This window comes from Oncorhynchus mykiss, chromosome 26, assembly GCF_057628025.1.
Source record: "Oncorhynchus mykiss isolate SJ-2025 chromosome 26, ASM5762802v1, whole genome shotgun sequence".
NCBI classification, from domain to species: domain Eukaryota; kingdom Metazoa; phylum Chordata; class Actinopteri; order Salmoniformes; family Salmonidae; genus Oncorhynchus; species Oncorhynchus mykiss.
In genome coordinates this window covers 41809050-41836025 of record NC_143047.1, presented here as the reverse complement: position 1 = coordinate 41836025, position 26976 = coordinate 41809050, and the positions used below count along the sequence as shown (strand labels likewise).

Genomic DNA, 26976 nt, shown 5'->3' with positions numbered 1-26976 from the left:
TTTTAACGGTTTCCTCAAGTCCTGAGCAAACTAACCCCTTCTCAATCTATAAGGAATCATATGCATGCCACAAGGTATTGTGGGATCTTTTGAGACCCCTGGCACACCCCTACTGAACTGCTTCTTCACCCCTCCCTATCTAACCTGGTCCTATATGAATGTGCTGTAACCCACTGGGAGTCTTTGAGTTGCATATCACTTGTCTTTATGATCTTCTGTCAGGTGTCCTGAGATTCACCAATGTGTTCTATGAAGAGTGTATGACTACGGTGAAAATGCTCTCATGAGTCTTGCTCCACTTAAAGTGGAATTGACAGCGTTTGAACTGCTTTGCAGATATGAAACAAACAGACAATCATAATATCAGTCAAAGAATATAGAATTCCCAGTTTATGCTACAAAGCCAACTGTATAAGAGGTTTTAAAAAATAGGTTATATTTGACTCAGAATTCCATGACGTACAGTAAGGCATTACTGGCAGAAAAGCTCAAGTTCAATGCATGATTAATATAATTCACCAATACATTTCTTGGTTGTCCAAAAAATATTGCTATCAGGTTGTATATCACATCTGACCTGGTACATTGTTTACTGCCTCCACCCTTTCGGGGAGTTTCAATCACTCAATATTTGGAACAAGAAAGGAGGAATGTAACTAAGGCATGTACATACAACCAAACTAGCAAGGGCTATGATCACAAGTCAGTCATAAAGTGGCTAATAGACTAGCGTATCTATTTATGTAGCTTGACTGCCGTTGTGAGGAATGCTAGGATCAACCCTACTCCTCGGCCAGAGCATCCAGACCAGTGTCAATAGTGCAGTGTGTGTTCTGAACACCCCGAAAGCGAAACACACTGAATTTACAGGCCATCTGAATTTACGAACAGACAATCTGAATTTACGAACAGACACTGAATTTACGAACAGACAATCTGAATTTAATGAACAGACACTCTGAATTTACGAACAGACACTGAATTTACGAACAGACAATCTGAATTTACGAACAGACACTGAATTTACGAACAGACACTGAATTTACGAACAGACAATCTGAACAGACGAACAACTCAGACCCTACTCTGACACACTGAAGGCAATTTAACAACTCGCCCTTAGTTGTCAATCAAATGTATTTGGCATCGATCAAATGGTTTAAGTTCCCATTCAGTTGTCAAAACGTGGGTTGGGACAAGCATGCATTGGCAGACAGGCTGCAGAACACTGAGCAGGCTACTATTCCCTTCTGTTTATCAGGGCAATTATGACTGCCAACTAGCTGAAATCATTTGAGAGGGTTTATCTACTGTCTCTTGTTAGATTTTAGGCCATCCCCTTTGGCTAGCAATAGTTGTTGATCTTGTTGTTGTTGATGTGCATATGCAACTGAGGGAGAGAGAGCCTACCTTTTCATGGTTGTTTGATCAATAGGACTGTAAAGATCCCAAATGGAAGAGGACTCCCCTGGTATTGACATATATGCAGAAATCCATTCAGGTGTAATTTGTGGCTTTTGGCGAATGCATTCTGATGAGCTAAAGTCACGCTGTTGCTATTGCCTGTAAACACACAGTCCAGTTCAACGTGAATGATGGCAGGTCCTACTGCCTGTAAACACACAGTCCAGTTCAAAGTGAATAATGTCAGGTCCTACTGCCTGTAAACACACAGTCCAGTTCAACGTGAATGATGGCAGGCCCTACTGCCTGTAAACACACAGTCCAGTTCAACGTGAATGATGGCAGGCCCTACTGCCTGTAAACACACAGTCCAGTTCACTGTGAATGATGGCAGGCCCTAATGCCTGTAAACACACAGTCCAGTTCAAAGTGAATGATGGCAGGTCCTACTGCCTGTAAACACACAGTCCAGTTCACTGTGAATGATGGCAGGTCCATGTGGAAAATGGCTTATTTGCATAAAGGCCTACTGTAGCTCTGATTGGTTATCGCTCACCGGTCCTGGACGAGACAGATGTTTTTATTGGGTTTTATTTACTTCTGTTGTCCAAACGCACAGAAGCTTTCCTACTCTATTTTGCTATAGAACTTTCACAAATGCCTTACTATACGTAATTCACAAACATTATATGAATTTGTGAAAATGGCCATGTCTAAGTGCTCGCTTGTCAGAAAATGTACAAATCGCCCTGGGGGTCTATATGAACAGATTTGAATAAGATTTCAAAATGCTGTCAGTTCCACTTGAAGGTTTCTGCCCTTTTTGTGTCTTGCCATTATCATCACATGTGTTTACCGTTCACACAGTCTTAGGATAACAGTTTGAACTGGCTTCTGTTTACTTCAACATTCATGCCCCCATATCATGTTTTATCCTGTTTTTCTGCAAAGGGACCAGGACAACTGATTCGTGTAAAGGAAAGAATGAATGGGGCCGTGTATCGTGAGATTTTGAGTGAAAACCTCCGTCCATCAGCAAGGGCATTGAGGATGAAACGTGGCTGGGTCTTTCAGCATGACAATGATCCCAAACACACTGCCCGGGCAACGAAGGAGGGGCTTCGTAAGAAGCATTTTAAGGTCCTGGAGTGGCCTAGCCAGTCTCCAGATCTCAACCCCATAGAAAATCTTTGGAGGGAGATGAAAGTCCATGTTGCCCAGCAACAGCCCCAAAACATCACTGCTCTAGAGGAGATCTGCATGGGGGAATGGGCCAAAATACCAGCAACAGTGTGTGAAAACTTACAGAAAACGTTTGACCTCTGTCATTGCCAACAAAGGGTATATAACAAAGTATTGAGATAAACTTTTGTTATTGACCAAATACTTATTTTCCACCATAATTTGCAAATAAATTCATTAAAAATCCTACAATGTGATTTTCTGGATTTTTTTCTTCTCATTTTGTCTGTCATAGTTGAAGTGTACCTATAATGAAAATTACAGGCCTCTCATCTTTTTAAGTGGGAGAACTTGCACAATTGGTGGCTGACTAAATACTTTTTTGCCCCACTGTATGTGCATTAAAGTAGTAAAAATGTAAGTATTTGGTCCCATATTCATAGCACGCAATGGCTACATCAAGCTTGTGACTCTACAAATGTGTTGGAGGCATTTTCTGTTTGTTTTGGAGAGGTGAGAGGTGAGCATGTCTTGGGTGTATGATATTTCTGCATCTGTAACTCTTTCACTCATTGAGGATTATATGTAACCATGGTAACATCCACATTGATGTAGAAGTGTTTAGAATCATATCCTATTCTTATTTACAATACAAGTGACTCCAAAATGACACAATACATTATTAAACATTCATTTCTATTGGGCACAACATCATCTGAAACACAACCAAAACTAACAGTAAATGCATCCAACAAGTTTGTGGAGTCACAAGCTTGATGTAGTCAATGCATGCTAGGAATATGGGACCAAATACTTTTTACTACTTTACTACACATAAATGAATTTGTCCCAATACTTTTGGTCTCCTAAAATGGGCCGACTATGTACTGAAAGGGCTGTAATTTCTAAACGGTTCTCCCAATATATATGAAATAGCCTCAAATTAAAGATGGCAGTCTGCACTTTAAACTCCAAAGTCATCCAACTTTCCCACAACGTTCTGGGAATGGTGCAGGATAGTTGCGTGGCTTTGGAACATTCTCAGCACATTTAAGAAATTCTTCTGTGGGAATTTCAGTTATTCAGCAAAATGTTTTCTGCAGGTTTCCTCATGGTTCTATTTCAAGTCATGTTCTCAGAACATTAAGAAAATGTTCCATTAAAAACCCCAAGAAAACATTCATAAGGTTCTAAGAAGGTTCAAATAAGGTTCTAAGAATGTTATTTAACAACATATACATTCCGTTCTCAGGGTCAACAAAACTCTCTATCCTCGATCTTGTTAAGTGTGTTCAGGTGTGTTGGCCACACCCACTAATTGGCCACAGCTGATCTTAATGAGTGCTTGTTTCCATTGAAATGAGAGCTGGTTGAGTAAACTACAATGAACAGCTTTGTACGAGTTAAAAAAAAACATGGGGTGTTAGCTCCATCCTGGTGGGCAATGGACTAAATCCATGGATAGACAACTAGAAGAGCATAGGTTCAAATCTCACTGATGCTGTGCTACAATAGAAAGAGATGTGTTTGCATGATTAATGCCTAAGCAAATGAATGTACAATGTGTCCTATCTGTGCTGAGAGTTCAGAACAGTTTACCTAAGCTGGCAGTGTTATTAAAAGTCGTGATGCAATATTCAGTGAGTTTTTAGGAAGATACATAAAAAATCTCCAAATAACCTTTACATTCATTCAAAACATTCACAACATTTAGAGAATGTTCTCAGAACGTTATTTAATTATCTTCAAATAACGTATAATTTACGTTCTCAGAACGTTATTTAATTATCTTCAAATAACGTATAATTTACGTTCTCAGAACGTTATTTAATTATCTTCAAATAACGTATAATTTACGTTCTCAGAACGTTATTTAATTATCTTCAAATAACGTATAATTTACGTTCTCAGAACGTTATTTAATTATCTTCAAATAACGTATAATTTACGTTCTCAGAACGTTAATAAAACCTCCCAGGAAAACTTTCAAGGAACCATCGTAAAACTTTCTCAGAAACTCCATGCAATTTAAAAATGAACATTCGCAGAACAGGCGAAATGTTCACTTCCGTTCTCAGAACGTTTACGAAATGTTTGGTTTTACCAGAAAGGAAACAAATGGCTTCGTTCCCAGAACCAATGGAAAACAAAAAACATAGGTTCCCTCATCTTCCAAGGAACCAAATGTGCTAGCTGAATTGTGGATATAGATGCACAGAGTCATAATATATATACACAGAGAGAGGGAGGGAGGACAGAGAGAGAGAGAGGGAGGGAGGACAGAGGGAGAGAGGACAGGAAGAGAGGGTGAGAGGGAGGGAGGACAGAGAGAGAGAGGACAGAAAGAGAGGGTGAGAGGGAGGGAGGACAGAGAGAGAGAGAGGGAGGGAGGACAGAGGGAGAGAGGACAGGAAGAGAGGGTGAGAGGGAGGGAGGACAGAGAGAGAGAGGACAGAAAGAGAGGGTGAGAGGGAGGGAGGACAGAGAGAGAGAGATAGAGAGGACAGAGAAGGAGAGAGAGGACAGAGAGTGAGTGTTCATTTTTATTGTTTATTTAACTTTTGTATATTATCTACTTCACTTGCTTTTCCAATGTTAACATGTGTTTACCATGCCAATAAAGCCCCTTGAATTGAATTTAGAGAGGACAGAGAGAGAGAGCGGACAAAGAGAAGGAGAGAGGGAGAGAGAGAGGGAGACAGCCACACACTGACATCTGCTCAACAGATCTCTACTCCCAATCTCAAAACACAAAACAAGGATGTGTCCTATTTTTAGGTCCAGACAGGTAAATTGAGTCTGTAAACAATTTTAATGGACTGAGTGTGGTTAGCCCTGTGTGTATATATGTGTGTGTGTGTGTGTTTGTGTGTGTATCTCTCTGTCTGTCTGTGTGTGTATCTCTCTGTCTGTCTGTGTGTGTGTGTGTGTGTGTGTGTGTGTGTGTGTGTGTGTGTGTGTGTGTGTGTGTGTGTGTGTGTGTGTGTGTGTGTGTGTGTGTGTGTGTGTGTGTGTGCCATCCACAGTAAACAAGTCTGGAAACAGACTGTGCTTGTGCCATTTGGTGTATTTGGCTCTATAATTATGGGCTCAGAGGGTTTAGTGCCATTGGACCTCATAGTGCACAGCCAAATAAATGTAATTATGAGAGAGAGAGAGAGAGAGAGAGAGAGAGAGAGAGAGAGAGAGAGAGAGAGAGAGAGAGAGAGAGAGAGAGAGAGAGAGAGAGAGAGAGAGAGAGAGAGAGAGAGAGAGAGAGAGAGAGAGAGAGAGAGAGAGAGAGAGGACAGAAAGAGAGGGTGAGAGGGAGGGAGGACAGAGAGAGAGAGATAGAGAGGACAGAGAAGGAGAGAGAGGACAGAGAGTGAGTGTTCATTTTTATTGTTTATTTAACTTTTGTATATTATCTACTTCACTTGCTTTTCCAATGTTAACATGTGTTTACCATGCCAATAAAGCCCCTTGAATTGAATTTAGAGAGGACAGAGAGAGAGAGCGGACAAAGAGAAGGAGAGAGGGAGAGAGAGAGGGAGACAGCCACACACTGACATCTGCTCAACAGATCTCTACTCCCAATCTCAAAACACAAAACAAGGATGTGTCCTATTTTTAGGTCCAGACAGGTAAATTGAGTCTGTAAACAATTTTAATGGACTGAGTGTGGTTAGCCCTGTGTGTATATATGTGTGTGTGTGTGTATCTCTCTGTCTGTCTGTGTGTGTATCTCTCTGTCTGTCTGTGTGTGTGTGTGTGTGTGTGTGTGTGTGTGTGTGTGTGTGTGTGTGTGTGTGTGTGTGTGTGTGTGTGTGTGTGTGTGTGTGTGTGTGTGTGTGTGTGTGTGTGTGCCATCCACAGTAAACAAGTCTGGAAACAGACTGTGCTTGTGCCATTTGGTGTATTTGGCTCTATAATTATGGGCTCAGAGGGTTTAGTGCCATTGGACCTCATAGTGCACAGCCAAATAAATGTAATTATGAGAGAGAGAGAGAGAGAGAGAGAGAGAGAGAGAGAGAGAGAGAGAGAGAGAGAGAGAGAGAGAGAGAGAGAGAGAGAGAGAGAGAGAGAGAGAGAGAGAGAGAGAGAGAGAGAGAGAGAGAGAGAGAATAATCTGCCCCATAGTCATCAGGGCCATAACCAGGTTTGTTATGTAGTCAGCAGGGCCATAACCAGGTTTGTTATTTAGTCATCAGGGCCATAACCAGGTTTGTTATTTAGTAATCAGGGCCATAACCAGGTTTGTTATTTAGTCATCAGGGCCACAACCAGGTTTGTTATGTAGTCATCAGGGCCACAACCAGGTTTGTTATGTAGTCAGCAGGGCCATAACCAGGTTTATTATTTAGTCATCAGGGCCATAACCAGGTTTGTTATTTAGTCAGCAGGTCCACAACCAGGTGTGTTATTTAGTCATCAGGGCCATGGGAAGATAGGTCCTGTGGAGATGTTCACATAGAAACATACAGGGGTTGTATTTTAATGTTGGCCTCCAGGGAAGATATTATGTTCACATGGAAACATACAGGGGTTGTATTTTAATGTTGGCCTCAAGGGAAGATAGGTCTTGTGGAGATGTTCACATAGAAACATACAGGGGTTGTATTTTAATGTTGGCCTCGAGGGAAGATAGGTCTTGTGGAGATGTTCACATAGAAACATACAGGGGTTGTATTTTAATGTTGGCCTCCAGGGAAGATAGGTCTTGTGGAGATGTTCACATAGAAACATACAGGGGTTGTATTTTAATGTCGTCCTCCAGGGAAGATAGGTCCTGTGGAGATGTTCACATAGAAACATACAGGGGTTGTATTTTAATGTTGGCCTCCAGGGAAGATAGGTCCTGTGGAGATGTTCACATTGAAACATACAGGGGTTGTATTTTAATGTTGGCCTCCAGGGAAGATAGGTCCTGTGGAGATCATATTGAAACATATCTTATTTTTTAGTTCCTAAATTGTTTGATAAGATTAGTTCAGATTTTCTCAGGGGACCCCACATGGGGCCCCTACCCCAAGTTTCCTCGCTCTCTCTGTCTCCTCTACTTCCTCCTGTATGCATTGCAGCCTGCCTCAGCCTCACCTCTGAGTGCCACATCACTGTCTGTCTCAGTAGTCTGCTCTCTGTAAAACAAAGTTACAATGATAATTTAGTAGAGTATTTTTTTCATCCTGCTGAGGTAGGCACCTTTTAACGTTAGCTTCTCACTTCATCCTTCTAGCTGGCTAAGTAACACTAGCCAGAGCCCTTCAACTTTACTGCAATATAAGTCTAGCCACCTGACTGACATACCTATAAGCAAATACCTAGCAGGTGTGCACTTGTTCAGTTTTTGTTTGTTTGGGGAATGTCTGTAGACAAGGCGGGACTGTTATAATTTGCTTTTTGTCCGGCATCTCCTAAACCCACTGTCAGCAGAGCCTACTGCGAACTGGGGTAGTTCGTTGTGCGGCAAGAGGGCGGGGGTTAGCGGTTTGGAAGAGCGGTGAATGTGCTGCTAAAAAGGCAAATCCGGGGGTGACGCAGACGAACAAAACAAAATATCACTGTTCATGATTCCACGCCTTCGCAAAAAGGACGGTGCGAATATAACTCAGTCAGATCAAGACTATAATCGTTCGACGCTGGGAGCAATATTTAAATGACCTGTAGGCTAATTGATTTTATTTGTGTACAAAATACATATTTTTTTATTAATATTTTTCTTCAAATGAGAAGAAACGATCGACGTCCGGACCTCAGTGTCCTCATATGTAGTTACAGTTCTGTTTGTCAGTACAGACAAAACACAATTACTGATTCATGCAAGGTCTTTTTGTTGTTGTACTTTTTGTGTCACACAAAATGCAGATAGGCCATCAACCATGCACGCTTGAGAAGAAACTTGGCACCGTGTGTGCAGAATGTACGGAGTAATGTATCCGTTTAGTTCTGGAGAAAGGGCTCTCTCTTTCTTATCTGTGGTGGAATGTGATTGCTTTCATGTGTTTATGACTCTATGTAAGTTGCTGTATGTTAGTGTTCCGTTGTGACTCATTGCTTTATATATTGCTTTAGAGGGAGATGTACATGCACTTTGTATAATACACGTCACACATATTTATCTTGTAGATTTGTACCTTTAAAGTTGCAATAAAATATTAAAATACAACATCGTGCACTTCTTTTGTCAAACAAGCAATTTTCAGAACGTGTAAAAGTTGTTACCTTATTAGCCCACTTTTGAAAAAGCATGGAATTGACCTATAAAATATATTTATAATTTTAGAGAATATTCACCTAATCTGTTACTTTTGTATATAAGTGTTTGCACTTGGTAGCCTCTAATTACGTCTGAAATACTAAGACATTCCGCAGAAAGCGCTGATAAAAGATGTTGAGGAGTTGGATAACAATCTGAAAATAGTGTAGGCTTGTAAATGTAAGGCTTTTATTAGGTGGTATCAATACAAGTGTTATAGTCTTGAAGTTAAATGATATTAAAATAAACATAGACGATCTCCAACAAACAGCTCGGATGTCCCCCCTGTATTTGTCCGAATAACGCAATCAAGAAATACATTATGTGGTGTGATGTGCTTTTGAAATCTTAAGTAGATGATATTTCACGTCAATCAACGGTGTTTGTTGTGGAGATAAAATAACATATTTATTATTTCACCCACCTAGATTTTACTTTACTGACGGACATGTCTGTTGGCAGTGTTTAGAGGGAGATAAAGTTCGGATATCGGCTATAACCTTAATTAAGCGACGTGATCTATTTAAAATCAGATATAGGTGAGAGTAGTATCACAACAACTCACTACAAGGGAGCTGTCGGGTAAGATGTGGTGCTGAAGTCATATATATATTTATATTCATTTTGGGTTGAAACTAAAGACAAACAAAGAGGCTTTATTATGCAGATCTAGTCCCTTGTCACATTTAATTGTTCAAAAGAGAAAGTATATAAAGTATATAATATATTTATGAATATATTAGGATTCAGGGCCGGTAAATGGACAGGAGACATTCCAGAGAGCAGCAACAACATGTGATCTTTATACATGTATAATGCTAAGCCTTTGTATGCGTTTTATGATTCAACCTGTGCTTCTTAGATGTTCAGGCAGCGTGACCCCCCCCCCCCCTCCCCCCTCCCACAAACACACTGAGATTTAAACTGAGATTCGGTTCTAGTACTTCAATCTTTAAGTAGCTTACTGCCTACCCTGTATCTATAAAAGATTCCAAGGATCATGTTTATATTATATTTATCAAATGAAGCAGTCTTATAGTGTGCTCTCGTGTAAAATCTAGCTCAGAGGCTTTGAAAGCTCACGGACAATATAGTTAACGGTTGACTTTTTTATTTAAGCTTTCAAAACATTTTAAATCAGGAACTAGGCCTGGCTCTACTATCTTTTGTCAATATTATATTGACCTATTTATCTATGAATTCTACATGTTGAAGTATTTTTCCCCTCATGGTTGAGTCATTTATGAATGGTTTTAAATCAAAACAACGTTTATTGGTCGCCAAGACAGTTGAGCAGATCTTATAGTGGGTGCAGCGAAATGCTTATGTCACTAGTTCCTAACAACGCAGTAAAATGTCAAACACAGAAATTATCCATTTTAAAAACAACAACAAAAAGAAAGAACAAAAATAAATCGAGAAAGTTCGGGAATGAATCCAATTAACAACCCAACAGCACTGTAACAGTAATTCAGGAGCAATCTATACGTATATACACCGGATGATACTACACAATATATACTAACAATGATACGCACAGCAGCAGAAATATTAGTGAGCTATGTCAATAATCCAGTATGTAAATAAATACGCGGTGTGTTAAAACAGTCTAACTAAAATGTAATGTAGAGTAGTAGAAATATTAGAATGAGCTATGTCGAAAATACAGTATTTAAATACACAGTACAAAACCCCATAGTAAAAGGACCTGTCCAGAATACAGTATTTAAATACACATTACAAAACCCCATAGTAAAAGGACCTGTCCAGAATACAGTATTTAAATACACAGTACAAAACCCCATAGTAAAAGGACCTGTCCAGAATACAGTATTTAAATACACAGTACAAAACCCCATAGTAAAAGGACCTGTCCAGAATACAGTATTTAAATACACAGTACAAAACCCCATAGTAAAAGGACCTGTCCAGAATACAGTATTTAAATACACAGTACAAAACCCCATAGTAAAAGGACCTGTCCAGAATACAGTATTTAAATACACAGTACAAAACCCCATAGTAAAAGGACCTGTCCAGAATACAGTATTTAAATACACAGTACAAAACCCCATAGTAAAAGGACCTGTCCAGAATACAGTATTTAAATACACAGTACAAAACCCCATAGTAAAAGGACCTGTCCAGAATACAGTATTTAAATACACAGTACAAAACCCCATAGTAAAAGGACCTGTCCAGAATACAGTATTTAAATACACAATACAAAACCCCATAATAAAATGAGTCCAGAATCTAAATCCTATTCAGCAATGTCAAAAAGTTTTAGGCAGGTCTGAAAAAATGCTGTAAAGTAAGAATGTTTTCAACAATAGACACGGTAATAGATTATATTTATCAATTAACTAAATGAAAAGTGAGTGAACAGAGAAAAATCTACATCAAATCCATATTTGGTGTGACCACCCTTTGCATTCAAAACAGCATCAGTTCTTCTAGGTACACTTGAACAAAGTCAGGGATTTTGTAGGTATATAGTCAGATGTATGATTAAACAATTATACAAAACAGGTGCTAATGATCATCAATTCAATATGTAGTTTGAAACAAAATTATTAACTGAAACAGAAACAGCTGCGTAGGAGGAATAAAACTGGATCAGGAACAGACAAACTCAGCTGACAAGGTGAGGTTGCTGAAGACAGTTTACAGTCAAAAGTCATACATCATGGCAAGACTGAGCACAGCAACAAGACACAAGGTACTGTATCAGTAAGGTCTCTCCCAGGCAGACATGTCAAGACTGAGCACAGCAACAAGACACAAGGTACTGTATCAGCAAGGTCTCTCCCAGGCAGACATGTCAAGACTGAGCACAGCAACAAGACACAAGGTACTGTATCAGCAAGGTCTCTCCCAGGCAGACATGTCAAGACTGAGCACAGCAACAAGACACAAGGTACTGTATCAGTAAGGTCTCTCCCAGGCAGACATGTCAAGACTGAGCACAGCAACAAGACACAAGGTACTGTATCAGTAAGGTCTCTCCCAGGCAGACATGTCAAGACTGAGCACAGCAACAAGACACAAGGTACTGTATCAGCAAGGTCTCTCCCAGGCAGACATTAAGGCAGACAGGGGTTTCCAGATGTGCTGTAAAGCTCCTGTGAAGAAGCACAAAGAGACGGGCAACATTAAAGAAATGGCAGCAGGCGCTCTGGACTAATGAGTCCTCTTCAGTTTGTTTGCCGAAGGCCTGGAGAACGGAACACGAATGAGTGTCTGCAGGCAACAGTGAAGCATGGTGGAGGTTCCTTGCAAGTTTGGGGCTGCATTTCTGCAAATTCATTTGGTGATTTGGTCAGAATTAATGGTCTCCTCAATGCTGAGAAGTACCGGCAGATACTTATCCATCATGCAATACCATCAGGGAGGCATCTGAATGGCCCCAAAAGCATTCTGCAGCATGACAACAACCCCAAACATACAGCGAAAGTCATTAAGAACTTTCTTCAGTGTAAAGAAGAATAACGAGTCCTGGAAGTGATGGTACGGCCCCCACAGAGCCCTGATCTCAACATCATCGAGTCTGTCTGGGATTACATTATTATTATTGTTTTTTTAACCTTTATTTAACTTGGCAAGTCAGTTAAGAACAAATTCTTATTTTCAATGACGGCCTAGGAACAGTGGGTTAACTGCCTGTTCAAGGGCAGAACGACAGATTTTGTACCTTGTCAGCTCGGGGATTTGAACTTGTAACAAGTCCAATGCTCTAACCACTAGGCTACCCTGCCGAAGAGAGATAAGTACCTGAGGCTGCCTAAATCCACAGAAGAACTGTGGTTAGTTCTCCAAGATGTTTGGGCCAACCTACCTGCCGAGTTCCTTCAAATACTGTGTGCAAATGTACCTAGAAGAATTGATGCTGTTCTGAAGCCAAAGGGTGGTCACACCAAATATTGATTTGATGTAGATTTTTCTTCAGTTCACTCACTTTGCATTTTGTTAATTGATAAATATAATCTATTTTTGAAAGCATTCTTACTTTACAGCATTTTTTCACACCTGCCTAAAACGTTTGCACAGTACTGTCCATGTATGTGAAGGGTTTGTATAGACAGTATGGACAGTGTGTAAATAGAGAAGGTGTATATAGCAGTAGTTATATAGGATGAGCCATGACTTCACTCTTAGATAAAAAGGTGCTGAGTAAGACCATACAGGGTTTTTCGGTTTGTCCCCATAGTGGAGCACTTTTTGTTGCTGGGTAGAACCCTTTTCAGAGGCTTCATCTAGAACCCTCTATGTGGGGTACTTCAAAGAACCCCCTGTATATGGTTCTACCTAGAACCGTCTATGAAGGGTTATGCCAAAAGCCATTTGATCTTCTGAAGGTTCTTCCTAGAACCGCCTATGAAGGGTTAAACCAGCCTTATTAGCCTTTACAATGGTATTATTTATGGAAATACATACAGTGCGTTCGGAAAATATTCTGACCTCTTGATTTTTCCCCACATTTTGTGACGTTACTCTAAAATTCTAAAATTGATTAAATTGTTTTTTTTCGACCTCATCAATCTACACAACAGCTCAAGGATGATCAATGGAAACAGGATGCACCTGAGCTCAATTTCTAGTCTCATAGCCAAGGGTCTGAATACTTATTTAAATAAGCTATTTCAGTTTTTATTTTTGATCAATTAGCAAGTCCAGTAATTATAATAATATATTAACACAGTACCAGTCAAAAGTTTGGACACACCTACTCATTCCTGGGTTTTTCATTATTTGTACTATTTTCTACACTGTAGAATAATAGTGAAGACATCAAACTATTAAATAACACATTTGGAATCATGTAGTCACCATAAAATGGTTAAACAAATCTAAATATATTTTAGGATTTAGATTCTTCAAAGTAGCCACCCAAAGTAGCCACCCTTTGCCTTGACGACAGCTTCATGAGGTAGTCACCTGGAATGCATTTCAATTAACAGGTGTGCCTTGTTAAAATGTCTTTCCTTCTTAATGCGTTTGAGACAATCAGTTGTGTTGTGATAAGGTATGGGTGGTATACAGAATACAGCCCTATTTGGTAAAAGACCAAGTCCATATTATGACAAGAACGGCTCAAATAAGCAAAGTGAAAAGTCAGTATGTCCAACATTACTTTAAGACATGAAGTTCTGATTTTTTTTCAACAACTTATAAAGTTTCTTCAAGTGCAGTCGCAAAAACCATCAAGCGCTATGATGAAACTTTTCTCTCATAAGTCCACCACAGGAAAGGAAGACCCAGAGTTACCTCTGCTGCAGAGGATACATTCATTGGAGTTACCAGCCTAGGAAATTGCAGCCCAAATAAAAGCTTCACAGAGTTCAAGTAACAGACACATCGCAACATCAACTGTAAACCAGGCCTTCATGGTCGAATTGCTGCAAAGAGACCACTACTAAAGGACACCAATAAGAAGAAGAGACTTGCTTGGGCCAAGAAACACGAACAATGCACATTAGACCAGTGGAAATCTGTCCTTTGGTCTGATGAGTCCAAATCTTTTGGTTCCAAGATTTTTGGTTCCAACCGCCATGTCTTTGTGACATGCAGAGTAGGTGAACGGATGATCTCTGCATATGTGGTTTCCATCGTGAAGCACGGAGGAGGAGGTGTGATGGTGTGGGAGTGCTTTGCCGGTGACACTGTCAGTGATTTATTTAGAATTCAAGGCACACTTAACCAGCATGGCTACCACAGCACTCTGCAGCGATACACCATCCCATCTGGTTTGCGCTTAGTGGGACTATCATTCGTTTTTTAACTGGACAATGACCCAACATACCTCCATGCTGTGTAAGGGCTATTTGACCATGAAGGAGAGTGATAGAGTACTGCATCTGATGACCTCGTCTCCACAATCACCCGACCTCAACCCAATTGAGATGGTTTGGGATGAGTTGGACCGCAGAGTGAAGGAAAAGCAGCCAACAAGTGCTCAGCATATGTGGGAACTCCTTCAAGACTGTTGGAAAAGCATTCCAGGTAAAGCTGGTTAAGAGAATGCCAAGAGTGTGCAAAGATGTCATCAAGGCAAAGGGTGGCTACATTAAAGAATCTAAAATCAACACTTTTTTGGTTACTATATGAATCCATATGTGTTATTTCATAGTTTTGATGTCTTCACTATTATTCTACAATGTATAACAACTGTAAAAAAAAAAAAAAAAAAACCTTGAATAAGTAGGTGTGTCCAAACTTTGACTGGTACTGTATATTATTTGTTTTATTAATACAAAAAAAACTGAACATTGAACACAGACAACAATGAAAGCTATATACAGGGTTAGCCAGATCTAGTGAAATAATATTACAGCACAAACCAATCAGAAATGTGAATATCTGGTGTCATAAATATTCATCCAGTCAGATATTATGAAAGTGTTGGTCCCGCCTTCCTCGTCCATGAAGATTAAAAAAATAATAATAATGAGACTGGCTGTCGACACACATGTCGTTGCTGCTCTACGAATTGACGCAAATATAAACGAATCGAAAAGGAGCATGTTTTGACAGATTCCAACGTCAACAAATCGGTGCTGCAAACCAGTGAATGCGGAAGTGTCAGACGCGGAAGTAAAGCCAAATATAAAAGCACGAGCTTAAAGTTACTGGCTGCATCATGTACAAGAGGCTTTTGCGATAGATGCACGTATTGTAGACAGCCATTTGTAAATCCATACATTTGATCTCACAAATTAGTTGTGAAAGCCGTGTGCAAATATCATGTCGTCAACTGGAGAGACTTTACTACGGGCGGTGGAGACTCCGCTCTTCTGGATAGGCGCGTTTACTGCGGCCTATTTCTCAGTGTGCTCCGTATGTCGTTTGCTGTCAGGGCTCAGAGTTTGGGTGTTGGGGAATGGACGGGTGGTATCACCTGCTAAACTCGGAAAATGGGCAGGTGAGTAGCTAGCAAGCAATATTTATATAAAGACAAGGTTTGCATGACCTCACCATTTGCTTTATTGCCTGCTGTTTTTAGGTTTATTTAGTCGCTGATGAAAGATAATTGCCATATGTTTCGAAAGCCGTATCTCAAGCGATGATTGACGCGTCTAAACGTTAAAACACAGTGTATGAATTGTAGTTCACATGAGCCATCAAGGCTAATGACTCAGGACTGTCCAGTGAGGTCAGGATGCTGCCTGGTGTTTGAGAGCTAGTAGTGAGATAAATCAATCACCCTCGACCCAGTACAATATGCTTCAGTTTATAGTGCGAATCAGACAATTTTCTCCTAGCCATCAGTAGGATATTGTCGCTAGTAGAATACATGTAGTGTTTCCCCTAGGATTCCTCTGCAGGGGTGGCAAAGTTAGCGAGGGGACCACAGTTTTAGAGGTCCTCTTGGTGTTAGAGACAACTGTGCTGTTTTTAAAGGGGATTTCCTTCAATTCTACACAATTTGCTATTGTTTATGTCTTATGTTTTCAGTGACTCAAACATAACTAAATCAATGGGAACACAATTCCAATCTCCCTGATTGTCTAGTTTTTATTTTGGTGATGGCTAGTTCTCAAAGATCTTATATATATATATATATATATATATATATATATATATATATTTACTACATTCTTTATCTGTTTAAAAAAAAAAGTTTACACTGAAAAGTTTCACCTTCCTGAAAAATCTTTAAGTTTTACTGTAAATGTGGTGTTCACTGCTTAATGCATATAGGGGAAAGGCTGGCCAGCCCTATTGTCCTTTGGAACACACTGTGGCCTCTGCTTTGTCGACAACACATCAGTATTGCGTTGGCATGACACGAGTCTGCCTTTCCTCACAGAAGTGAGTGATAGGCTACATTAATGTTTACCCAACCTTATTGCTCGTGCAAGGCCATTCAGGGTTATGTTATCAGGGTTACATCAACAGGGTTACCACATCAGGATGACTACATAAGGGGTGGCAGGTAACCTAGTAGTGCTTAGAGCCAGTAACCGAAAGGTCCCTAGTTTGAATCCCTGAGCCGACAAGGTGAAAAATCTGTCAATGTGCCCTTGAGCAAGGCACCTAACCCTAATTGCTCTAGGGTTACCGTTGATTATGGTAGACCCTGGTTGTGACCCTACTCTGAGTGGGATTTGCAAAAAAAAAAACATTTCCAGTTCACATGTGTGTTAATACAGACTTGTACATGTGTGAAATAGGACAAGTATAAGCACCCAGTGAAATTATTATTATTATTATTATTATTATTATTCACTGCTCAAAAAAATAAAGGGAACACTTAAACAACACAATGTAACTCCAAGTCGATCACACTTCTGTGAAATCAATCTGTCCACTTAGGAAGCAACACTGATTGACAATAAATTTCACATGCTGTTGTGCAAATGGAATAGACAACAGGTGGAAATTATAGGCAATTAGCAAGACACCCCCAATAAAGGAGTGGTTCTGCAGGTGGGGACCAAAGACCACTTCTCAGTTCCTATGCTTCCTGGCTGATGTTTTGGTCACTTTTGAATGCTGGCGGTGCTTTCACTCCTGTGGTAGCATGAGATGGAGTCTACAACCCACACAAGTGGCTCAGGTAGTGCAGCTCATCCAGGATGGCACATCAATGCGAGCTGTGGCAAGAAGGTTTGCTGTGTCAGCATAGTGTCCAGAGCATGGAGGCGCTACCAGGAGAAAGGCCAGTACATCAGGAGATGTGGAGGAGGCCGTAAGAGGGCAACAACCCAGCAGCAGGACCACTACCTCCGTCTTTGTGCAAGGAGGCGCAGGAGGAACACTGCCAGAGCCCTGCAAAATAACCTCCAGCAGGCCACAAATGTGCATGTGTCTGCTCAAACGGTCAGAAACAGACTCCATGAGGGTGGTATGAGGGCCCGATGTCCACAGGTGGGGGTTATGCTTACAGCCCAACACCGTGCAGGACGTTTGGCATTTGCCAGAGAACACCAAGGTTGCCAAATTCGCCGCTGGAGCCCTGTGCTCTTCACAGATGAAAGCAGGTTCACACTGAGCACATGTGACAGTCTGGAGACGCCGTGGAGAACATTCTGCTGCCTGCAACATCCTCCAGCATGACCGGTTTGGCGGTTGGTCAGTCATGGTGTGGGGGGGGGCATTTCTTTGGGGGGCCGCACAGCCCTCCGTGTGCTTGCCAGAGGTAGCCTGACTGCCATTAGGTACCGAGATGAGATCCTCAGACCCTTGTGAGACCATATGCTGGTGCGGTTGGCCCTGGGTTCCTCCTAATGCAAGACAATGCTAGACCCCATGTGGCTGGAGTGTGTCAGCAGTTCCTGCAAGAGGAAGGCATTGATGCTATGGACTGGCCCTCCCGTTCTCCAGACCTGAATCCAATTGAGCACATCTGGGACATGTCTCGCGCCATCCACCAACGCCACGTTGCACCACAGACTGTCCAGGAGTTGGCGGATGCTTTAGTCCAGGTCTGGGAGGAGATCCCTCAGGAGACCATCCGCCACCTCATCAGGAGCATGCCCAGGCGTTGTAGGGAGGTCATACAGGCACGTGGAGGCCACACACACTACTGGTTTTAAGGACATTACATCAAAGTTGGATCAGCCTGTAGTGTGTTAATTTTGAGTGTGACTCCAAATCCAGACCCTCCGTGGGTTGATACATTTGATTTCCATTGATCATTTTTGTTTTGATTTTGTTGTCAGCACATTCAACTATGTAAAGAAAAAAGTATTTAATAAGAATATTTCATTCATTCAGATCTAGGATGTTATTTTAGTGTTCCCTTTTATTTTTTTGAGCAGTGTATTTGAGTCCATCTTTGAAGTGTAAACACCAGGTTAGGGCTTTGACCATGTGACTGTAAAACACAGCTGTGCCAATCGCACCCAGAAGTGGACTGGTTCCAGGAAGTTTTTTATGTCATTGAAATCCCATTTTGAAATGAAAAATAAGCCCCTGTAAATTAAAGCACATGTCAAAACTTCTGTGTTTGGCATGCGACACGGAGTACCAGGAATGGTATGTTAACACCAACCGGGTCTGGATTTCAGACTAGCTGCCAAGGCCTGCTGAATATCGGTCTTGTCCTGCTCTGCTGATTTTTAAGTACAGGTTTGCTGAAGTTTGCAGCAAAGGGAAATTATAAATGTGGGGACATTTCAACCAATTTTGACATGTGTTGTATGTAGCTTATTTAGAAGCTGTGTGAATAGCTATTATACAGCTTCCCCCCTCGCTCACTGAAGCAGAGGTGATTGAGAGAATGGCCTGATTATGTAAGAAGACTAGAGCCATTCATAAATGCGGCTGAGGAGTCAGAGTATTCTGTTTCAATTACACTTTACTGCTGGCAGTGTGTTGTGGAGCAGCATCACGTAACACAGGGTCCATATCTCTAGACCCTCCTCCCATTCACAAAGGCCTATATTCACTATCTTTCTGTGCATTCACGCCTCTTACCCCTTCCTCATCCTGTTCTGAGCTTCCGTCCCTCCTCCTCCCTGTCTCTTTCTGTCACGACACCTGCTCTGTCTCTACACCGTGGTTATTTAGCTTCTCGTACAGTTATATTGTCAAGTCCTTTATTGAAAGGCATTGGCTCATGAGTTATTTCTGGCGTGATTAACAGATTGTTGGACCCTGGTAGCATTAAGTGGACCACTCTCTGTCATTGGTTGAAGGAGGTCGTTCTCAGGTCATTGTTACGTTCCACACTGGTGTTCTCCTGTCTGCTTCAAGTTGGACAGGAAGGGGGATCTTTTAGAACAAAAATTAAACAGAAGTTAAAAAACAAATCCTAGCCTGTATTACAATCGACTAAAAACAAATATGTTTTGGAAGCGTGATCTTTGCCAATTTACATTTGTAAGTCATTATTTAGATATAATTGCTGAAAGTTGGGATATTAATTAAATATTGCCCACTTGATCAGCTGCATATTTGCAAATGTGGGCTGAGTCATGAGCTTTATACCATAACTGGGACATGATGTGGGAAAAAACACAGCAATCTGATATTTTGGGTCAAGGAATGCTGAGGTGTGAGAAACCGCTGGGAGCAGCAGCTCGTTGGTATTCTGTGCAGCAACTGTGCTAGACGAGGCTGCAGCCTTCTGCTATTTTAAACCTGCACTTCTTTTTTTAGCTCAGAATATTCAGCAGCAGAAGCACCGCTGTCTGGCCGAGAAGCACTAACATTTTTACAACCATTTTCATTTCTTGATCATTTTGAAGGCGTATGAGGATGTTGAAGGATGCCGTTCAAGCCCCTCTAGGTTAGGTCCTATGAGTAGATTCTTCTACCATCTTCCCTGACCTAGCATATATTTATGATGGCATCTCTTCAAATGGACACTTTTTAATTTTGAGTAAATGGAAGGAACATGCCTTGTGCTCGAAACCATTGAGTTTCATTCTTAAAACAGCTTAAAATAACCAGCGGACGCTTCCCCTGTCGCCCATACGGACCACCCCCCCCCCCCCCACCCTCTCTCTGTTCAATCGCTCTGTTCTAGTTTTAGCTCTCTACCCTCCTTTCTGATCCCCCTCCCTCCATTCTGGTCCCTCCCCAGTGAAAGCCTGGCTGCTTCCCGTCTTCCTCTGCTTTAAGGCAACAGCAGTGGAGAGTTGGGTCTGGTGAAGGAGAGTTGGGTCTGGTGAAGGAGGGATGGAGGGAGAGTTGGGTCTGGTGAAGGAGGGATGGAGGGAGAGTTGGGTCTGGTGAAGGAGGGATGGGTGGAGAGTTGGGTCTGGGGAGGGCGGGAGGGATGGAGGAGGGAGGGATGGGTGGAAAACAGAGCTCACTGACAGCCAGTAAAGGCTAAATATAGCCTCTGCTGTCTCTGCAGTGCCAGGCTGCCTGACCCAGGGTGGCAGAGGAATGCCACGGAGCCTGTCCTCTCCCCATGTCCTGCTGTCCCCTTCCCCTCCGTCTCAGTACCTGCATCACCATCGTCGTCTGGTCTTTACCACCAATATTCTCTCTTCCTTCTCGCTCACTTAAATGACAGAACCACAGGTAGCAGTGCAAGGACACAGAATGCATTGTTAATGTGATCGTTTTCATCTGGCATGTCATTTTCCGATACATCAGCATTTAAGTATGTGTATAAATGTATTTCATCCAGGTCTGATGAGTTGACTCAGTACTGCTTGACTCACAGGCATGTTTGACCTATTGACTAGAATGGGATCAGTGTTCTCTTCCCTTAATGTAGTTTATTATTTCTGGGTCAGTTGTGAGCAGTGTCGGTGTGTTTTGTTTACCCTTGATTAATACACCCCTTCTCCTTGTTCGTCTTCCCCCTCAGTTGTGACAGGAGCCACGGATGGAATCGGGAAAGCCTATGCGGAGGAGGTAAGACTGATTCCCGGGGTTTCAGACATTTCAGGCCCCTTCACGGGAAAACCAAAGTGAGTGACTCATCAGAGAGAGAGGGGTTTAACCAGGAGGTCAGAGTAGTGACGGTGACACACACACACACATACAAAGGTTTGCCTTTTGCGAGCAAGCGCTGAGGGATTTATGCTGCATAGCCAGGGCAGAATTTATTTAAAAAATAGTCATTTTTTTTCAAGGGAGTTCCCATCAGTTGACAGTCATGATCAATGCCCTGCTTGATAACAGTTAGGGCTGTCCTTTTTATTGTTGATGATGGCTATTGTTGATTTAGGTCATGGATCTGGGTGCAGTGTGTGTGTGTAGTATTGTTGAATGTTAGACCCTCTTTAACGACCAGTCTTAAAGATGGTCTTAGTGTCCATGTTGAGTGTTGGTTTCTGTCGGTCTCCACAGCTGGCTCGGAGGGGATTTTCCATTGTGCTAATCAGCCGCACCCAGGAGAAACTGGATGATGTGGCCAAGTCCATCGGTGAGTAGTTACACCAGGGGGCATGTTCATTAGGCGTGGGGAAACCCTGGACTAGAGGAGAACGAGTCAGTCTCCAGTTGTCTTGTGTGACGGGGCCCTCTGCTGTTCACTATGGTGAATTGACATCTGAGCCCCCACATCTTTACAGATGAGTCCACTACAATCGCACTCACTAAAGCTCACTGTTGTTTCAGTACCTTTTTAATGTTACAGTAACTGCGTCTTACCTCCTAGAGAGCAAATATGGAGTTGAGACCAAGTCAATCGCTGCAGACTTCAGTGCGACGGACATATATCCCAAGATTGAAGCTGGACTTACCGGGCTAGAGGTTGGCGTTCTGGGTAAGTGAGCGAGGCAGTCCACGACGGTGACAGTTGGTTTTTTATGAATCATTCAGATGGTGTAGTCCTCTTTTAAAACGCTGCTGCCCCCCCTTTGGTTAGAAGTTGAAAATCAAGTGCAGAGAGGCATGTGTTGATCACTTCCTCCATTCCCTTAAATGATGTTGTATTTGAAAGACCTGACTGTGTTCTATATGGCTTTTATCCCTAGTAAATAATGTGGGAATGTCCTACTCCTATCCGGAATTCTTCCTCAACGTTCCCAACCTGGACAGTGTGAGTCTGAATGGCCTTGTGGTTGTTCCCGTCCCATCTATTGTGTACCAAGATGACTTATCTCACACATTCTGTTCTATGAAAACATTACGCCTCAGAGATGAACCCAGAACTAAATCGTTGTTTTTTTTTATTCTGCCCTTGCAGTTCATCGACACAATGGTAAACATCAACATCACGTCTGTTTGCCAGGTCAGTAATCATTATGGGACTGGAAGCCCAGTAATACACTAATGAACAGGTTGATTAATCAAGTCTATTTATTTGCCTTATCTGTCACGAACTACAATGAGCGCACACACACGCACACAAACACAGTCTGCCATATGAGGCAGAGGATTGGTTCCCAGCCCAAAGCAACAGCATGCTTTCTGCTCTAAAACCCACAATCCCTCTCTCTTTATACAGATGACCCGTATGGTGCTACCTGGGATGGTAGAGAGGTAAGTGGAGGGATCTGGGGTTCTCAGGGAGGGACGGAGGTGGTGGCGGGATCTGGGGTTCTCAGGGAGGGACGGAGGTGGTGGCGGGATATGGGGTTCTCCGGGAGGGACGGAGGTGGTGGCGGGATATGGGGTTCTCCGGGAGGGACAGGGGGTGGCGGTATCTGTGGTTCTCCGGGAGGGACAGAGGGGGTGACGGGATCTGGGGTTCTCCGGGAGGGATGGCGGTGGTGGAGGGATCTGGGGTTCTCAGGGAGGGGTGGAGGGATCTGGGGTTCTCAGGGAGGGGTGGAGGGGGTGACGGGATCTGGGGTTCTCAGGGAGGGGTGGAGGGGGTGACGGGATCTGGGGTTCTCAGGGAGGGGGTGACGGGATCTGGGGTTCTCAGGGAGGGGGTGACGGGATCTGGGGTTCTCAGGGAGGGGGTGACGGGATCTGGGGTTCTCAGGGAGGGGGTGACGGGATCTGGGGTTCTCAGGGAGGGGGTGACTATCTGGGGTTCTCGGTGGAGGTGGTGGAGGGATCTGGGGTTCTCGGGGGAGGGACAGAGGTGGTGGAGGGATCTGGGGTTCTCGGGGAAGGTTCTCAGGGAGGGACGTTGTCTCTGACCACTAAACATTAGGTTGCGTGTCACCCGTTTCAGGAAAAAGGGGGCCATCCTCAACATCTCTTCTGCCAGTGGGATGTACCCTTGTCCCCTCCTCACGGTCTACTCTGCCTCGAAGGCTTTTGTGGACTTCTTCTCCCGAGGGCTAGAGGCTGAGTACAAGAGCAAAGGGATCCTCATCCAGGTGAGACTGAAGACTGACCTGTTTTAACCAATCATTTGTATATCCACTAGATGGCTAATAGGGGGCGCTGTGTTGAAGCCACTGTGCCGCCATCTTGGCTCTCCCCCAACATTGTAAAATATGTGTTGGAAGCTATAGAAATGCATGTATTAATGTCTACATTTGTTTTGGCAATGTTTATTCTATTAGAGACGGCATAATGCATGTTTTTAAATTGAGAATTTCTTTGTTTATATAAACATTTTCCTTGTTGTATTGATGACTTCCTGTCCCCATGACAACAACAGAAAACACTTAAATGCATGTCATTTTGAAATGCTGTATAATTCCATCCATTCCTATGGAGGACTGCTCTACTGGGGAGAGCCAATATGGCCGACAGGTGGCTTCAAAGCCTATCGGTGGCCAATACATAGCATCAGCAATCCAGGGTTTATATACATTTGTTTCACCCCCCAGAAACCCCCACAATGTTATCCCTAACACGTCAGCCATACTGTCTCTCCCGGGGGTACAGGCTTGGTCATATTTATCTGTCGGAGGAGTTTGTTTTCAAACCAGTGAGGGAACATCCATGTACATTTGAGTAACAGTCGTTTCTCCTCCCCAGAGTGTCCTGCCATTCTTTGTGGCCACCAAGCTGAGTAAGATCCGGCGGGCCACTCTGGACAAGCCCAACCCTGACCGCTATGTGGCCGCGGAGCTCAACACGGTGGGGCTGCAGAGCCAGACCAACGGCTACCTGCCTCACGCAGTCATGGTAGGGACGGGCTAACCATACGATAGAATACTTCACTGTCCATTTCCATGGACATTTTTAGGGTTCAGGATGACTGTTTTTATCACAAGGTTGAACAAGTCAGGTACTTGTCAGGTTACACCAGATTCTACTTCATCAGTTTACGACGATTCGTCCCTGACAGTTAGCCACAAATGATCATTGCTTGAAGCTCTCATGCTTTTGCAAATGCAGAACTATTCAAGTGGCAAGTATCTTGATGTAAGTTAATAGTAATGAATGCAGAATTTAGACTGTAAATGCCCAACTAATTATGATATTAACAGGCATGGATTCCCAGACCAGATTAGTGATATTTTGTTTCCTCAGGGCTGGCTGACCACCGTGCTGTGCCCTGCCAGGCTCCTGAACAGCTACATCATGGGGCTACACCTGGGGATGCGCTCACGCTACCTGAAGAAACAGAAACAGGGCTAGAGGTACGATCAGGGGAAAGGAGGGGCAGGTGGGGAGAGAAAGGGGACCAACACGAATCCACCTGCTCCGTTCTTCCATAACCCTCACAGACCAGGGTCAGGGCTGGCAGACTGCTAGTGTGTTGAATTTAGTCTACGGAGTTCTCTGGCTTGGCTAATCGGCTCTATGGAGGAACTTCCTGGAGTTGAAACATTGACCAGGCACTTAAACATAATGCACTAAGTTCAATTAAACTGTTGAAAAAATGTTCTTGTGGACAGGTATTAGGAGCTGCGCTTGTGAGCTACCACTTCAAAAAAACAATACTAGTTGCAACTTTTATTCCTTCGAAATGTTTTATTGTTGGAGTCGTGTTGAACTCAGAATAAAACAAATATTGAAAGAAATGGCTTTGAGTCAATCTGAAACGCTCATTTGGCAAAGGGCAGGAAAATAGCTGTTCTCCCTGGATTGGTTTACAATGAAAAGGTTGTTGTGTACAAATCATGTATTAATGAACCTACAAAAGGGAGACTAAGGAGACCTAGTGAACAGAACTGTTCCTGTTTGCATACTGGATGGATTGATGTCCCGTTTTGAAGAAGGTTGTGTCTGCTAGCATGTCAGTATGGTAGGTAGTTAAAACACTAGGGAATGGGTTGAGTTAACCCGGTCTTGTTTGAACTGACTGACTGGTGTCCCTTCTGTATTGAAGACCAACAACTTACAAGCCATTCTCTGGTCATCAAGGCAGTGTCTCAACAACAACAACAACAACAAGTAGATACAAGCTGTTAAACAGTTCAGCCCATTTTACTGTTGAACCAAATGTCTTGTCCAACTGTTTTGTTCTGGTTACTTTCTATCACGCAGTCAGTGGTCCGTTAACAGATGTTTCTTAACATGTTTCACACGCTGTCTGTTTTTTGAACTCTTAAGCATTTTGTTGTACAGCATAATGCCACTTATCTTACTCTCTGAGCTCACCAAGGTGACACATTAATATTGTCTTCTGTTATTTGGTTGTGTTAATGAATGCTTTGCATTTGATTGTTTTAGATGCATTTAAGTAACAAATTCCCACAATGTTAAAGACCTTGTAAGGTTTGGTCGAGAGCTCGTGTATATTCCCAGTCTGTCATGCTCGCCTCAATAAAACACTGTTCAACCGTCTATCTGGCATGTTTCTGGTCTGTCATGCTCAACCCTGTATTCCCTCATGTGGTCTTAACATAAGAGATGATTGCTGATTTAATGCCCTACTTCTGTTCAATTTAAACGTGGTAGTTTGAGTAGCACTTCCCCTCTCGTCCCAACAGTCTTCACATGGATGTTAATTTGAGGTGATGAGAGTTCACTGTGGATATCATCTGATCTGAAACTTCCAGAAACTGGGCTTTCCTTATGGGCTGTAACTGAAGCACCATACAGAGACTGGGCTTTCCTAATGGGCTGTAACTGAAGCACCATACAGAGACTGGGCTTTCCTTATGGACGGTAACTGAGGCTCCATACAGCAGAGACTGGGCTTTCCTTATGGACGGTAACTGAGGCTCCATACAACAGAGACTGGGCTTTCCTTATGGATGGTAACTGAAGCACCAGACAACAGAGACTGGGCTTTCCTTATGGATGGTAACTGAGGCTCCATACAGCAGAGACTGGGCTTTCCTAATGGACGGTAACTGAGGCTCCATACAGCAGAGACTGGGCTTTCCTTATGGATGGTAACTGAAGCACCAGACAGCAGAGACTGGGCTTTTCTTATGGACGGTAACTGAGGCTCCATACAGCAGAGACTGGGCTTTCCTTATGGATGGTAACTGAAGCACCAGACAGCAGAGACTGGGCTTTCCTTATGGGCTGTAACTGAAGCTCCATACAGCAGAGACTGGGCTTTCCTTATGGATGGTAACTGAAGCTCCATACAGCAGAGACTGGGCTTTCCTTATGGATGGTAACTGAAGCTCCATACAGCAGAGACTGGGCTTTCCTTATGGGCTGTAACTGAAGCTCCATACAGCAGAGACTGGGCTTTCCTTATGGGCTGTAACTGAAGCTCCATACAGCAGAGACTGGGCTTTCCTTATGGGCTGTAACTGAAGCTCCATACAGCAGAGACTTGGCTTTCCTTATGGATGGTAACTTAAGCTCCATACAGAGACTGGGCTTTCCTTATGGATGGTAACTGAAGCTCCATACAGCAGAGACTGGGCTTTCCTTATGGATGGTAACTGAAGCTCCATACAGCAGAGACTGGGCTTTCCTTATGGGCT

The 26976-nt window shown here is 42.7% G+C and overlaps 1 protein-coding gene across 1 annotated transcript; it reads left to right on the top strand.

The window, feature by feature from the left end:
* The first annotated feature begins 15225 nt into the window (after positions 1 to 15225).
* hsd17b12b (hydroxysteroid 17-beta dehydrogenase 12b) lies at positions 15226 to 25873 on the top strand. Its single transcript, XM_036963687.2, has 10 exons — positions 15226 to 15743; positions 21093 to 21139; positions 21578 to 21653; positions 21888 to 21995; positions 22207 to 22271; positions 22419 to 22463; positions 22680 to 22714; positions 23358 to 23505; positions 24116 to 24265; positions 24614 to 25873. Exons 1-10 carry the CDS (start codon positions 15566 to 15568, stop codon positions 24719 to 24721), a joined length of 960 nt encoding a protein of 319 aa, XP_036819582.2. The 5' UTR covers positions 15226 to 15565; the 3' UTR covers positions 24722 to 25873.
* The last annotated feature ends 1103 nt before the right edge of the window (positions 25874 to 26976 follow it).